The 16,450-nt window shown below is 41.6% G+C and overlaps 1 protein-coding gene across 11 annotated transcripts in view; it reads left to right on the top strand.

Annotated features, from left to right (window-relative positions):
- Window positions 1-16,450, top strand: part of neurl1aa (neuralized E3 ubiquitin protein ligase 1Aa) — a 166,932-nt gene that overhangs the window by 52,321 nt on the left and 98,161 nt on the right. For all 11 annotated transcript variants that reach the window (XM_061977180.2, XM_061977181.2, XM_061977187.2 and 8 more), the window contains exon 3: window positions 3,005-3,326. In XM_061977180.2, coding sequence (XP_061833164.1) covers window positions 3,005-3,326 — 322 coding nt within the window. The remainder of the gene's footprint in view (window positions 1-3,004; window positions 3,327-16,450) is intronic.

Consider the following 16,450-nt stretch of genomic DNA (forward strand, 5'->3'; position numbering starts at 1 on the left):
AGTACCGTATTTTTTGGAGTATAAGTCGCACCGGAGTATAAGTCGCACCTGCTGAAAATGCGTAATAAAGAAGGAAAAAAACATATATAAGTCGCATTGGAGCCCGGCCAAACTATGAAAAAAACTGCGATTTATAGTCCGAAAAATACGGTACTTCTGATTCTGATTCTAATCTTGTGAGGGTGGACGTAATCCGTAGTCGCGCCATCATGCAAGACTGACCAATAAAAATGCTTCTAACATATTGTTCGGAGGCCCCGCCTACAAAATTGAAGTTGATTCGCAACCAAAAGAAGGATTCGGAACCACCAAAAAGAATAAGAACTCCAGACAATTAAAAAAATTGCAAAACAATTATTGTTTCATTAAAACTTCTAAAGCAGTGGTTCTTAACCTGGGTTCCATCGAACCCTCGGGGTTCGGTGAGTCGGCGTCAGGGGTTCGGCGGAGGTCAAAACACACCCGACTCATCGTGTAAATACAAACTTCTCCCTATCGGCGTATTACGGATACGGCAACAGCTGACTGGTTTGCATGTGTGTAATTTTGTTGTGGGTTTATGCACTGTGTTGGTTTTGTTGTTTGAACAAGGTGATGTTCATGCACGGTTCATTTTATGCACCAGTAAAAAAAAACATGGTAACACTTTAGTATCGGGAACATATTCACCATTAATTAGTTGCTTATCAACATGCAAATTAGTAACTAGTCATTATTAAGTACTTATTAATGCCTTATTCGGCATGGTCTTATTATAACCCTAACCCTCTAACCCTGACCCTAACCCTAACCAAATAACTCTAAATTAAGTCTTTATTACTTAGAATATGTTCCCCTAGTGTCCAAATAACTCTAAATTAAGTCTTTGTTACTTAGAATATGTTCCCCATACTAAGGTGATACAAAAAACATATAACTTTGTCTTGAATTTGAAAAAAAAAAACATTTTATTTTTGACTAAAGAAGGGTTCGGTGAATGCGCATATGAAACTGGTGGGGTTCGGTACCTCCAACAAGGTTAAGAACCACTGCTCTAAAGGCTTTGTGGCCACATGCGTGGACAGCACCTTTAAGCTCTTATTTCCCAAATTGTGTACACTACTGAATTGGGGTCTTATGGCCGCATATGTGGACACTTATACTGCCATCTGGTGGTGTCAGAAGAGTATAACATGCAATGGAATTTGGAAAAAAAAAAGTGTAAAAATAAGAATTAGCATGTCACTAAACATGAAGTACACGTTTGTTACTTATGGACTAAAAGTACATCATATCAAAAGAGGATTCTTAGTTTTTATTCTAATTAGGGTCCAATAAGCCCAAATAGCAAAGAGAAATAAAAAAAGCATGTAAACAAACAGCTTGGGCCTTAGGAGGTTTTTAAAGGCCTACTGAAATGCAATTTTCTTATTTAAACGGGGATAGCAGGTCCATTCTATGTGTCATACTTGATCATTTCGCGATATTGCCATATTTTTGCTGAAAGGATTTAGTAGAGAACATCGACGATAAAGTTCGCAACTTTTGGTCGCTGATAAAAAAGCCTTGCCTGTACCGGAAGTAGCAGACGATATGCGCGTGACGTCACAGGTTGTGGAGCTCCTCACATCCGCACATTGTTTAAAATCATGGCCACCAGCAGCGAGAGCGATTCGGACCGAGAAAGCGACGATTTCCCCATTAATTTAAACGAGGATGAAAGAGTCGTGGATGAGGAAAGTGAGAGTGAAGGACTAGAGAGGGCAGTGGGAGCGATTCAGATAGGGAAGATGCTGTAAGAGGCGGGTGGGACCTGATATTCAGCTGGGAATGACTAAAACAGTAAATAAACACAAGACATATATATACTCTATTAGCCACAACACAACCAGGCTTATATTTAATATGCCACAAATTAATCCCGCATAACAAACACCTCCCCCCTCCCGTCCATATAACCCGCCAATACAACTCAAACACCTGCACAACACACTCAATCCCACAGCCCAAAGTACAGTTCACCTCCCCAAAGTTCATACAGCACATATATTTCCCCAAAGTCCCCAAAGTTACGTACGTAACATGCACATAGCGGCACCCACGTACGGGCAAGCGATCAAATGTTTGGAAGCCGCAGCTGCATGCGTACTCACGGTACCGCGTCTGCGCATCCAACTCAAAGTCCTCCTGGTAAGAGTCTCTGTTGTCCCAGTTCTCCACAGGCCAATGGTAAAGCTTGACTGTCATCTTCCGGGAATGTAAACAATGAAACACCGGCTGTGTTTGTGTTGCTGCAGTTGGCCGTAATACACCGCTTCCCACCTACAGCTTTCTTCTTTGCTGTCTCCATTGTTCATTGAACAAATTGCAAAAGATTCACCAACACAGATGTCCAGAATACTGTGGAATTTTGCGATGAAAACAGACGACTTAATAGCTGGCCACCATGCTGTCCCAAAATGTCCTCTACAATCCGTGACGTCACGCGCTGACGTCATCATACCGAGACGTTTTCAGCAGGATATTTCACGCAAAATTTAAAACTGCACTTTAGTAAGCTAACCCGACCGTATTGGCATGTGTTGCAATGTTAAGATTTCATCATTGATATATTAACTATCAGACTGCGTAGTCGGTAGTAGTGGGTTTCAGTAGGCCTTTAAGAACAAAATTATTAGGAGACAAAATGTTGAGTAATTTGGTTATAAAATATGTTTTTATTTAAAATCCATTATTTTAGTTTACAAATCTTATTTTGTAACTGTGTATTTTTTGATTGCATAAAAAGACACAATTTTCTCTCCGCATTGGTCCACTTCAGTTAATTCAAGACGGAGTGTATCTGAAAACCCAATGTAACACAACTGGTTCGGCCCCTGGTTTTTAGCCCATTCCGCACCAAGACGCAAACCCTGGTCGTTCGAATGATAGGCTAAAAGCCTGGGCTGGCTAACTTTTACACCAACATGGTTTATTTGACTTACTCGGTCTTCATCCACTAAACAACTGTTTTTCTTTTCCCTAGATTACTAAAAAACAGTGTTGCTGGAGTGGGGCTCTGCGTCTGGGGTTTACCTCTAAAGATCCCTGCAGGATAAACCCAGACAACCTGCCAAAGTACGCCTGCCCAGATCTGGTGTCCCAAAGTGGCTTCTGGGCTAAGGCTCTCCCTGAAGAGTTTGCTAACAAGGGCAACGTCATCACCTTTTGGGTTGACAAGAAGGGCCGTGTTTTCTATCGCATAAACGAGTCCAGCCCCATGCTGTTCTTCAGCGGAGTCCGAACAGCTGATCCCCTCTGGGCTCTTATTGATGTTTACGGTCTGACCCGGGAAGTGCAGCTGTTAGGTAAGCGAGTTGAAAAAGCATGTATTCTAGAACATCACACCATCCAATCCAAATATAGTTCTTGGACAATGTTTAGAAATGACGTCTGTTAGAAGTGATGTTTGCTGGTTCTACAATCTGTCATTTTCATTTAGAATTTTTTTTTTTTGGATAGATCAGGGGTCGGCAACCTGCGGTTCTTTAGTGGCTCCCTGGAGCTTTTTAAAAAAAGGATACAAATAATTGTTTAAATTAGGGATGTCCGATAATGTCTTTTTGCCGATATTCCGATATTGTCCAACTCTTTAATTACCGATACCGATATCAACCGACATATACAGTCATGGAATTAACACATTATTATGCCTAATTTGGACTACCAGGTACGGTGAAGATAAGGTACCTTTTTTTTTTTAATTAATAAAATAAAATAAGATAAATAAATTAAAAACATTTTCTTGAATAAAAAAGAAAGTAAAACAATATAAAAACAGTTACATAGAAACTAGTAATTAATGAAAATGAGTAAAATTAACGGTTAAAGGTTAGTACTATTAGTGGACCAGCAGCACGCACAATCATGTGTGCTTACGGACTGTATCCCGTGCAGACTGTATTGATCTATATCATACTTGCCAACCTTGAGACCTCCAATTTCGGGAGGTGGGGGTGTGGGGGTGTGGTGGGGCGGGGGCGTAGTTGGGGGCGTGGTTAAGAGGGGAGGAGTATATTTACAGCTAGAATTCACCAAGTCAAGTATTTTATATATATATAACATACAGTATATATATATAAGAAATACTTGACTTTCAGTGAATTCTAGCTATATATATATATTTATTTTATATATATATATATATATATATATATATATATATATATATATATACAGTATATATATATAAATAATAGAAATACTTGAATTTCAGTGTTCATTTATTTACACATATACACACACATAACACTCATCTACTCATTGTAGAATTGTCCATCTCTGTCACTATTTTTCTAACCATGCTGAACACCCTCTCTGATGATGCATTGCTGTGTGGCACGCAAAAAAGTGCTTTCATCAAATGCACTAGAGTCTGGAAGCTTCCATCTCGTCCTGGCATGGCCCAAAACATGTCAATCTTTGCTTCCTGAGGAAGATCTTCACTGCCAAGCAGTTGGTAGTCCACTACTTCTTCCCGGAGGCTATCCAGGTCCAATCGCAGTTGCGGCTTGGAACTTATAAGCTATTTCTGCATCTTACTCGTCGTCGGCGTCGCCATAGCTGTATCTTCCTCTCTAAAAGCCTTAAATGTTATTGTCACATATGCATGTCCAGTAGATGGCAGTATTGTCCTGTTTAAAAGTGTCACAACATTGCTGTTTACGGCAGACAAACTGCTTTACGGTAGACAAAAACGTGACTGCTGCTGTTGTGTGTTGTTACCGCGCTGGGAGGACGTTAATGAAACTGCCTAACAATAAACCCACTTAAAGGGGAACATTATCACAATTTCAGAATTGTTAAAACCATTAAAAATCAGTTCCCAGTAGCTTATTGTATTGTTCGAAGTTTCTTTCAAAATATTACCCATCACGCAATATCCCTAAAAAAAGCTTCAAATTGCCTGATTTGAACCACCCGTCCATTTTCCTGTGACGTCACATAGTGAAGCCAACACAAACAAACATGGCGGAAAGAACTGCAAGCTATAGCGACATTAGCTCGGATTCAGACTCGGATTTCAGCGGCTTAAGCGATTCAACAGATTACGAATGTATTGAAACGGATGGTTGTAGTGTAGAGGCAGGTAGCGAAAACGAAATTGAAGAAGAAACTGAAGCTATTGAGCCATATCGGTTTGAACCGTATGCAAGCGAAACCGACAAAAACGACACGACAGCCAGCGACACGGGAGAAAGCGAAGACGAATTCGGCGATCGCCTTCTAACCAACAATTGGTAAGTGTTTGTTTGGCATTAAAGGAAACTAACAACTATGAACTAGGTTTACAGCATATGAAATACATTTGGCAACAACATGCACTTTGAGAGTGCAGACAGCCCAATTTTCATCAATTGATATATTCTGTAGACATACCCTCATCCGCGCTCTTTTCCTGAAAGCTGATCTGTCCAGTTTTGGAGTTGATGTCAGCAGGCCAGGGAAACTAGGGTCGATAGCTCGCTCATCTGCGGGAACAAACTGCCGCCATTGCTTGCCGTGCTACCGAGGCCCTTTGTCCTTGAATTGCTCACACACTCCGGCAGATTCAATGGGGGTCTGGCGGCAGATTTCTTTGACTTTATCGTTGGAAATGCATCTGCTTTGAGTGTCGCAGGATATCCACACATTCTTGCCATCTCTGTCGTAGCATAGCTTTCGTCGGTAAAGTGTGCGGAACAAACGTCCAATTTCTTGCCACTTTCGCATCTTTGGGCCACTGGTGCAACTTGAATCCGTCCCTGTTCGTGTTGTTACACCCTCCGACAACACACCGACGAGGCATGATGTCTCCAAGGTACGGAAAACAGTCGAAAAAACGGAAAATAACAGAGCTGTTTTGACCCGGTGTTTGAGAAAATGGCGGATTACTTCCCGATGTGACGTCACGTTGTGACGTCATCGCTCCGAGAGCGAATATTAGAAATGCGTTTAATTCGCCAAAATTCACCCATTTAGAGTTCGGAAATCGGTTAAAAAAATATATGGTCTTTTTTCTGCAACATCAAGGTATATATTGATGCTTACATAGGTCTGGTGATAATGTTCCCCTTTAAGAAACCAAGAACTCGCCCTCGACCATTCTACAGTTATAACGTGATTGGGCAGGCACGCTGTTTATATTGTGGGAAAGCGGACGTGAGAACAGGCTGTCGACACGTCACTCAGGTCCGCCTGAATTTCGGGAGATTTTCGGGAGAAAATTTGTCCCGGGAGGTTTTCGGGAGAGGCGCTGAATTTCGGGAGTCTCCCGGAAAATCCGGTAGGGTTGGCAAGTATGATCTATATCAGTGATCCTCAACAGGCGGACCGCGGTCCATGTCCGGACCCAGTGACGTGTCTGTCCGGACCCAGCACGAATTATAGTAAAAAAAAAAAAAAAAAAAATTTTATTTTTTTATTTTTTTATTATTATATTTATAATTATTATAAAAAAATATAATAATTGTATTCATCTGTGAGTTATCGCTAGCGCAAGTCAACATTCTTCGTTGTTTTTAGTCAAATATCTCCACGTTTCGTTTACACTTCTCGTGTCTCACTTACTCCGTCTCTCTCTCTCTCAGAGAGAGAGAGACGGAGTGAGAGCGAGAGAACGCCACTCTGATTGGCTAATTCCGGGGTATGGGTTGTCATCTCTATCACAACGACGCGCTGATAGGCTGTTACCACCTGGGTCATACACATGTGCAGTGCACAGTGCATGGAACCTTTCGCTGCAGGCACACAGTTGTCTCGTATCGCTACTTCGCTAACTGTTCACTCGTCAGTCACTGAATGTGAATCAAATCACAATGGCATGCTCCAAGTTGGCTCAGGCTGGTAAAAGAAAGGTGGACAGGGAAAACCGACGTTTCAAGGAAGAATGGACAGAGCAATATGTTTCATCCTACCTACTGCAAGTACCAGACCAATGTGTCTAATATGCAACAGTACTGTTGCTCTGGTGAAAAGTGAAAATCTGAAACGTCACTATCTGAAAGAGCACCGCGAATTTGAAGAGACATTTCCTCATGATTCAGAGCTAAGAAAAAAAAGAAATCACGAGGCTGAAAGTCATATGAAACATCAAGCAAGATTTTTGTTAAATCTATGACACAACAACAAATAGCAACAGAGCTGTAACGTGCGGTGGTGTTGATGGCTGGTGAGGCACTGACTTCATCACAGTCAGATTTACAAACATATGAACCCTAAAGAGTATCTTATTCACCATTTGATTGGCAGCAGTTAACGGGTTATGTTTAAAAGCTCATACCAGCATTCTTCCCTGCTTGGCACTCAGCATCAAGGCTTGGAATTGGGGGTTAAATCACCAAAAATGATTCCCGGGCGCAGCGCCACTGCTGCCCACTGCTCCCCTCACCTCCCAGGGGGTGATCAAGGGATGGGTCAAATGCAGAGGACACATTTTTTCAAAGTTCTTATTTATTTTTGTTTCAAAGAAAATATTTCATGTATTTTATTGGATATTTATTTTATTTTTGTTAATTTTAAGAAAATGTTAAACTACCTACCTCCTGCTACTATATAAGCTTGACCGATAATAAACGGACCCAGCCTGTTTAAAAAAAAACATTTGTGGACCTTCAAGATTTGTACTTGAGGACCCCTGATCTATATTGATATATAATGTAGGAACCAGAATATTAATAACAGAAAGAAACAACCCTTTTGTGTGAATGAGTGTGAATGAGTGTGAATGGGGGAGGGAGGTTTTTTGGGTTGGTGCACTAATTGTAAGTGTATCTTGTGTTTTTTATGTTGATTTAATAAAAAATTAAAAAAAACAAAAAAAAACAAAATGATACCGATAATAAAAAAACCGATACCGATAATTTCCGATATTACATTTTAACGCATTTATCGGCCGATAATATGTAGGAACCAGAATATTAATAACAGAAAGAAACAACCCTTTGGTGTGAATGAGTGTGAATGGGGGAGGGAGGTTTTTTGGGTTGGTGCATCTTGTGTTTTTTATGTTGATTTAATAATTAAAAAAAAAAAAAAGAAAAAAATACCGATCATAAATAAATGATACCGATAATTTCAGATATTACATTTTAACGCATTTATCGGCCACATCTCTAGTTTAAATATGGTTTCAGTGTGAGAACAAACATGACACAAACAATCTCACCGTTTATATTAAACGTGCTTCACGGGTGAGAGTATTTGGCGAGCGCCGTTTCGTCCTAATTTCGGCGGTCCTTGAACTCACCGTAGTTTGTTTACATGTCCGTTGCCACAGATAGACGCGTTTTATGCCACTCCTTAGTTTCATTTTGTCTACCAAGCTTTTTATCTTTGCGTGGATGCACAAAGGGGAGCTTTGTTGACGTTATTGACTTGTGTGTAGTGCTAATCAGGCACTACATGACTGCAAGATTTGCTAACATGCTATTTAGGCCTTGTTTGTAGTCTCTTTGAGCTCATTTAATTTCCCTTACTTTTGTCCTCCCTGTATTTAAATGTCCTTTGTGTATTTAAGTTATTTATATGCAATATAGGCTGCATTTCTGATAGTTGTTAGTGTGCCATGTTGTTCCAGACCACAGCAAACGTTACCCAGATTGCAAAGATTGCAATAAATCCATTAGAAGAAGACAGCCTGCATAAATCCATTAGAAGAAGACAGCCTGCCGTTTCCTTAACTTGGACACACACATCTATACCTTTGGCCATTCTAAGCCAGTCATTTCCAGGAGTTATCTCAGCCTCTGAGAAGCCTCCGTTTTACTAATGTTTTCCAATATTGTAAAAATGTGTGGAAAAAATATTACACAGTAATTTGTGTAATGTCTGCGACACAGTAATTTTGATAGTAGGCTAATATAGCTAATATTGTCATGATCCGTGGCCCGGATCATGTTTTGTTTAGTCATGTTCTGTTAGTTTTGGACTCCCCGTAGTTCCTGTTTTGTGCACCTCTGGGTTTGTTTTGGTTGCCATGGGTATTGATTGGGTTCACCTGCCTCTGGTTGGTGGTCGGCACGCTCACCTGCTGCCGAGCACTAATCAGAGAGCTATTTATTCACCTTTCTCGCCACGCTCAGTCAGGCTTCGTTGTTTGCTATTTGCAACAGTTACGTTGGTATTCTTTAGAGATGTCCGATAATGTCGGACTGCCGATATTATCGGCCGATAAATGCTTTAAAATGTAATACCGGAAATTATCGGTATCGTTTTTAAAACGCTGCTGTACGGAGTGGTACATGAACGTAGGGAGAAGTACAGAGCGCCAATAAACCTTAAAGGCACTGCCTTTGCGTGCCGGCCCAATCACATAATACCTACGGCTTTTCACACACACAAGTGAATGCAATTCATACTTGGTCAACAGCCATACAGGTCACACTGAGGGTGGCCGTATATAAACAACTTTAACACTGTTACAAATATGCGCCACACTGTGAACCCACACCCAGAACCCCTTGCAGCACTAACTCTTCCGGGACGCTACAATATACACCCCCCCCCCCCCCCCCCCCCGGTATCCCCTCACCACCTCAACCTCCTCATGCTCTCTCAGGGAGAGCATGTCCCAAATTCCAAGCTGCTGTTTTGAGGCATGTTAAAAAAAAATCATGCACTTTGTGACTTCAATAATAAATATGGCAGTGCCATGTTGGCATTTTTTTTCCATAACTTGAGTTGATTTATTTTGGAAAACCTTGTTACATTGTTTAATGCATCCAGCGGGGCATCGCAACAATAATGTGTCAATTCCACGACTGTATGTATCGGTATCGGTTGATATTTGAATCGGTAATTAAGAGTTGGACAATATCGGATATCGGCAAGAAAGCCATTATCGGACATCTCTAGTATTCTTGTTTCCTAGTTTATAATTCCTGTGCTAAGTGGTTACCGTAGCTTACCATGCGATCGGCACATTTTCCTTTTGCTTGTTTCTTGTTTTTGGTTGATCAATCAATCAATCAATCAATCTTTATTTATATAGCCCTAAATCACAAGTGTCTCAAAGGGCTGCACAAGCCACAACGACATCCTCGGTACAAAGCCCACATACGGGCAAGGAAAAACTCACCCCAGTGGGACATCGATGTGAATGACTATGAGAAACCTTGGAGAGGACCGCATATGTGGGTAACACCCCCCCCTCTAGGGGAGACCGAAAGCAATGGATGTCGAGTGGGTCTGACATAATATTGTGAGAGTCCAGTCCATAGTGGATCCAACATAATAGTAAGAGTCCAGTCCATAGTGGGGCCAGCAGGACACCATCCCGAGCGGAGACGGGTCAGCAGCGCAGAGATGTTCCCAGCCGATGCACAGGCGAGCGGTCCACCCCGGGTCCCGACTCTGGACAGCCAGCACTTCATCCATGGCCACCGGACCTGTGCCCCCCCCCCCCCCCCACCCTCAAGGAAAAGGGGAGCAGAGGAGAAAAGAAAAGAAACGGCAGATCAACTGGTCTAACAGGGGGGCTATTTAAAGGCTAGAGTATACAAATGAGTTTTAAGATGGGACTTAAATGCTTCTACTGAGGTAGCATCTCTAATTGTTACCGGGAGGGCATTCCATAGTACTGGAGCCCGAATAGAAAACGCTCTATAGCCCGCAGACTTTTTTTGGGCTTTGGGAATCACTAATAAGCCGGAGTTCTTTGAACGCAGATTTCTTGCCGGGACATATGGTACAATGCAATCGACAAGATAGGACGGAGCTAGACCGTGTAGTATTTTATACGTAAGTAGTAAAACCTTAAAGTCACATCTTAAGTGCACAGGAAGCCAGTGCAGGTGAGCCAGTATAGGCGTAATATGATCAAACTTTCTTGTTCTTGTCAAAAGTCTAGCAGCCGCATTTTGTACCAACTGTAATTTTTTAATGCTAGACATAGGGAGACCCGAAAATAATACGTTACAGTAGTCGAGACGAGACGTAACGAACGCATGAATAATGATCTCAGCGTCGCTAGTGGATAAAATAGAACGAATTTTAGCGATATTACGGAGATGAAAGAAGGCCGTTTTAGTAACACTCTTAATGTGTGATTCAAACGAGAGAGTTGGGTCGAAGATAATACCCAGATTCTTTACTGATTCGCCTTGTGTAATTGTTTGGTTGTCAAATGTTAAGGTGGTATTATTAAATAAATGTCGGTGTTTAGCAGGACCGATAATCAGCATTTCCGTTTTCTTGGCGTTGAGTTGCAAGAAGTTAGCGGACATCCATTGTTTAATTTCATTAAGACACGCCTCCAGCTGACTACAATCCGGCGTGTTGGTCAGCTTTAGGGGCATGTAGAGTTGGGTGTCATCAGCATAACAGTGAAAGCTAAAACCGTATTTGCGTATGATGTCGCCTAGCGGCAGCATGTAAATACTAAGGAGTGCAGGGCCAAGAACCGAACCCTGAGGAACTCCGCACGTTACCTTAACATAGTCCGAGGTCACATTATTATGGGAGACGCATTGCATCCTGTCAGTAAGATAAGAGTTAAACCACGACAAAGCTAAGTCTGACATACCAATACGTGTTTTGATACGCTCTAATAAAATATTATGATCGACGGTATCGAAAGCAGCGCTAAGATCAAGAAGCAGCAACATAGATGACGCATCAGAATCCATCGTTAGCAGTAGATCATTAGTCATTTTTGCGAGGGCTGTCTCCGTAGAGTGATTTGCCCTGAAACCGGATTGAAAAGGTTCACAGAGATTGTTAGACACTAAGTGTTCATTTAGCTGCTGTGCGACAATTTTTTCGAGGATTTTCGAAATAAAGGGAAGGTGGGACACCGGTCGGTAGTTTACCATGAGGTCAGGATCAAGGTTAGGTCTTTTGAGCAGAGGATGAATAACCGCTTTCTTGAATGCTAGGGGAACAGTGCCAGAGGAAAGTGATAAGTTTATAATATTTAGCACTGATGGACCTAATAATACAAAAAGCTCCTTGATAAGTTTCCCAGGAAGTGGGTCAAGTAAACATGTTGTTTGTTTTATCCCACTTACACGCTGTAATAGTTCCTCTAATGTTATTTCATCAAAAAGAGAGAGACTATTTTGTATTGCAGTATCCGTCGTAGATACAGTTATATCTGTGTTCATAGAACCCAGTTGTAGCTGGGATGCGTTATCTTTAATCTCCTTTCTAATGAGTTCAATTTTCTTATTAAAGAAATTCATAAAGTCATCTGCCGAGTGGGTGGAGCTATTGGGAGGAGTCCCTTGTTGGGTTAGCGATGCTACTGTACTAAACAAAAATTTAGGGTCGTTTTTGTTGAGGCGGATGAGATTTGAGTAATATTTAGCTTTAGCTAAGGTAAGCATGCGTTTATACGATATTAAACTATCACTCCATGCTTGATGGAAAACCTCAAGCTTGGTCGCGCGCCATTTGCGTTCCAACTTTCTACATGATAATTTATGAGCTCTGGTTTCCTCTGTAAACCATGGGGTGCGCCTTTTAGGGGCCCTTTTTTGTTTTAGCGGTGCTATACTATCAATGGTTTTGCGCAGGGCATTGTCAAAGTTGTTAGTGAGGTTATCAATAGAGCCGACATAATTTGGGAATGGTGCCATTACCGAAAGCAGTAGGTCAGCAAGAGTCATCGTTGTGGCAGCATTAATGTTGCGGCTGCTATAGCAGTTATTATTATTATTAGTTTGTTGACAATGAGTCAGAACTTCGAATTTTATAAGGTAATGATCGGACATTACTTTAGTATACAGGAGTACCATAACTTTGGAGGTGGTGACACCCCTGACCAGCACTAGATCTATCGTATTGCCGTTGCGATGCGTAGGTTCATTTATTATTTGTGTAAGACCACAGCTATCAATTATAGTCTGGAGCGCTACGCACTGAGGGTCCGATGGGTTATTCATATGGATATTAAAGTCCCCCATTATGATTATATTGTCTGCGTGCGTCACTAGATCAGCAACGAACTCTGAGAATTCATTAATAAAGTCCGAGTAGGGCCCTGGGGGGCGGTAGATAACAGCCATATCGAGAGGCAGCGGTGCGACAGACCTCATAGTAAGCACCTCAAACGATTTGTATTTATTATTTAGGTTAGGGGTAAGGTTAAAGTTTTCATTGTATATTAGTGCGACCCCCCCACCCCTTTTAAGGGGACGGGCAATATGCGCATTCGTATAGTTAGGAGGAGATGCCTCATTTAGCGCAAAAAATTCATCTGGTTTGAGCCAGGTTTCGCTAAGACCAATGACGTTAAGATTGTTGTCTCTAATGACCTCATTAACTAATAACGTTTTGGGAGACAATTATCTTATGTTTAAAAAGCCCATATTATAAGTATTGGGCTGTTTTGACGAGTTTTTGTTTAAATTATCCGTAGTAGAAATATTAATAATGTTGCGTTTATTATACGTAGTGCACTTTAAATAGTTTCGACCATATCTAGGAATTGATACGACGGGAATTTTCAGATTGTTTACTTGATGCTGCGATCGACTGAACGCATCATGATTTGCCACCTCAGTAGAATGCATATCTACCCCGGACACATTCACAACAGAAAACACATTATGTGAGTTGTGTGTTATTCTAAGAAAATTGCTATGCGTACAGGAATTATCCAGCCTGGTGCTGGCTAGTTCTAGCTTAACTGACTCCTCACCCGGACTAGCAGGCTCTGTAATTGCCTGTGACCGGGCTTGCTCTAGTGTAGTTAGTCAAATGTGACTTAAACAGTAGTCTATATTCTTAGACAGGATGATGGCGCCTTCCTGGTTAGGGTGAAGGCCGTCCCTCATCAGCAAGCCTGGTTTGCCCCAGAAAGAGGGCCAATTATCAATAAACGTTAGTCCCTGTTGTCTACAGAAGCTAGCCAGCCACTTGTTAAGCGAGACTAATCTGCTATATCTCTCATCATTGCCTCTCGCAGGCAGGGGGCCAGAGACAATTACTCGATGCCTGGACATCTTTCTAGCGAGATCACAAGTCCTGGCTATGTTTCTCTTTGTAATCTCTGACTGTCTCATTCTAGTGTCATTGGAGCCAACGTGTACAACTATATTCGCATAACTAGTGGTGCGATTAGCCTGTCGTACGTGTTTACTAGGCCTGTTGCGAGTTAGCTCCCTAAGATTAGCCTCAATGTCAGGTGCTCGGGCCCCCGGGATGCACTTAATTGTGGCTGGTTTGCTAAGCTTTATGTTTCGGGTGATGGAGTCCCCTATGACTAAGGTGTGGTGCCCGGTAGACTGGGGTGTAGGACTAGCTAAAGAGCTAAATCTATTATGCGTCTCAACCGGTACACCGTAGCTTGTAGGCCGCTTAGGACTACTACAGGCTGGGCTAGTTAGCTCGCTACAGCTAACGCTAGCAGATGTGTCCGCAACATCTAAAGTTACGAGATTACTCTGCTCTAACTGGCGGACACGGCCCTCTAGCAGAGCCAGCCTCTCCGTGAGTAAGGTGCAAGACGCGCAGGAAGCCATGCTCACGGTGTTTTCTGTCACCGAGTGAAGTTCCTGCTGTCTTCCGAGAAGTCCTGGTCACGGTGTGCAGGAGTAGACTCCTTCTGACCGGCGCCCGGCGACGCCTTTCTCCGCGCTAGCTTCGTTAGCTTAGCAGCTAGCTGCTAGCTAGCTGCGGGAGGGGTGGAGAGACAGAGATCGGGTGATTTGCAAGTTAAATAGTACTACTAAATATGTTGAGAAAGTAATAAAGAAAGCTGCAGAACAATTTAAAAGCACACAAATAGAACGATACTTAGCTTTTTCGAAACAGCGAGCAGTCAGCGAGCAGTCACGCACGGTGAACCGGAACCGGAAGTCAAAAAATCAAGCTTAAGTGTTGATGCTATGATATATGAGAAATAATTTATCTCCTACCTCATGCTTTCGTCCGGAGTTGTCCGTCTGCATCTGGGAAGAACGACCCCGTAGTAAGATGCGACCCCCACGTGACAAATATAGACACTGACATGTGTTGCCTACATTAAGGCGTTTAATTTTTTGCGGCTCCAATATTGTATTTTGACATTTTGGGTTGCCGACCCCTGGGATAGATGGTTATAATCAGTTTTACTTTGTATTCTGTTCTGTACTATAACACTTTTTTTTATAACTTTATGAAGATCTCTACAAGTCACCGCTTGATTTATTTTGTTGTTCCTCTAGTCTACACTACACAGGTTTATAGACATCCATACCACATCTATCCACGTTTCGTTTAAGCATGTTACCCAGATCATTCTTCGCCATACATTAAAGGCCTACTGAAATGCGATTTTCTTATTTAAACGGGGATAGCAGGTCCATTCTATGTGTCATACTTGATCATTTCGCGATATTGCCATATTTTTGCTGGAATGATTTAGTAGAGAACATCGACGATAAAGTTCGCAACTTTTGGTCGCTGATAAAAAAGCCTTGCCTGTACCGGAAGTAGCAGACGAGTAGCGTGACGTCACAGGTTGTGGAGCTCCTCACATCTGCACATTGTTTACAATCATGGCCACCAGCAGCGAGAACGATTCGGACCGAGAAAGCGACGATTTCCCCATTAATTTGAGCGAGGATGAAAGATTCGTGGATGAGGAAAGTGAGAGTGAAGGACTAGACGGCAGTGGGAGCGATTCAGATAGGGAAGATGCTGTGAGAGGCGGGTGGGACCTGATATTCAGCTGGGAATGACTAAAACAGTAAATAAACACAAGACATATATATACTCTATTAGCCACAACACAACCAGGCTTATATTTAATATGCCACAATTTAATCCCGCATAACAAACACCTCCACCCTCTCGTCCATATAACCCGCCAATACAACTCAAACACCTGCACAACACACTCAATCCCACAGCCCAAAGTACTGTTCACCTCCCCAAAGTTCATACAGCACATATATTTCCCCAAAGTCACGTACGTGACATGCACATAGCGGCACGCACGTACGGGCAAGCGATCAAATTAAGGCTGCAACTAACGATTATTTTTCTATCAATTAATCTATAGATTATTTTTCGATTAATCGGTTAATATATAGATTATTTTTTCGATTCATCTATAGATTATTTTTCCTTTTACCGATTATTTTTTTATTTAAAATGAAGATGAAAAAATAAATGTAGGCCAGTTTTTTCAAAAGGCATGGATTTTATTTACAAAAAAAAAAGTATGTCCACTCAGTCAACATTGACAACAACATGACAAAATATTCTGTAACAATGTAAACATTTAAAACTTTTAACATTTAACATAATTAAAAGTAGCTTATTTGCTTTTTAATGTGCAAATATAAAAGTAAACATCCAGTGCAAATCTTAATATTCTGCAATAGTATAAGCATTTCAAAAGTAAAAGTATTGCTTATTTTGCTTTAAAATGTGCAAAAATAAAGATAAACATCCAATACAAAAAAGTGTGTATTTCCTTGAATTGGCGCCGGGTATATGGTATTCGCATGCCTCAAATTACTGC

The sequence above is a fragment of the Nerophis lumbriciformis genome, linkage group LG16 (assembly GCF_033978685.3).
Source record: "Nerophis lumbriciformis linkage group LG16, RoL_Nlum_v2.1, whole genome shotgun sequence".
Lineage (NCBI taxonomy): Eukaryota > Metazoa > Chordata > Actinopteri > Syngnathiformes > Syngnathidae > Nerophis > Nerophis lumbriciformis.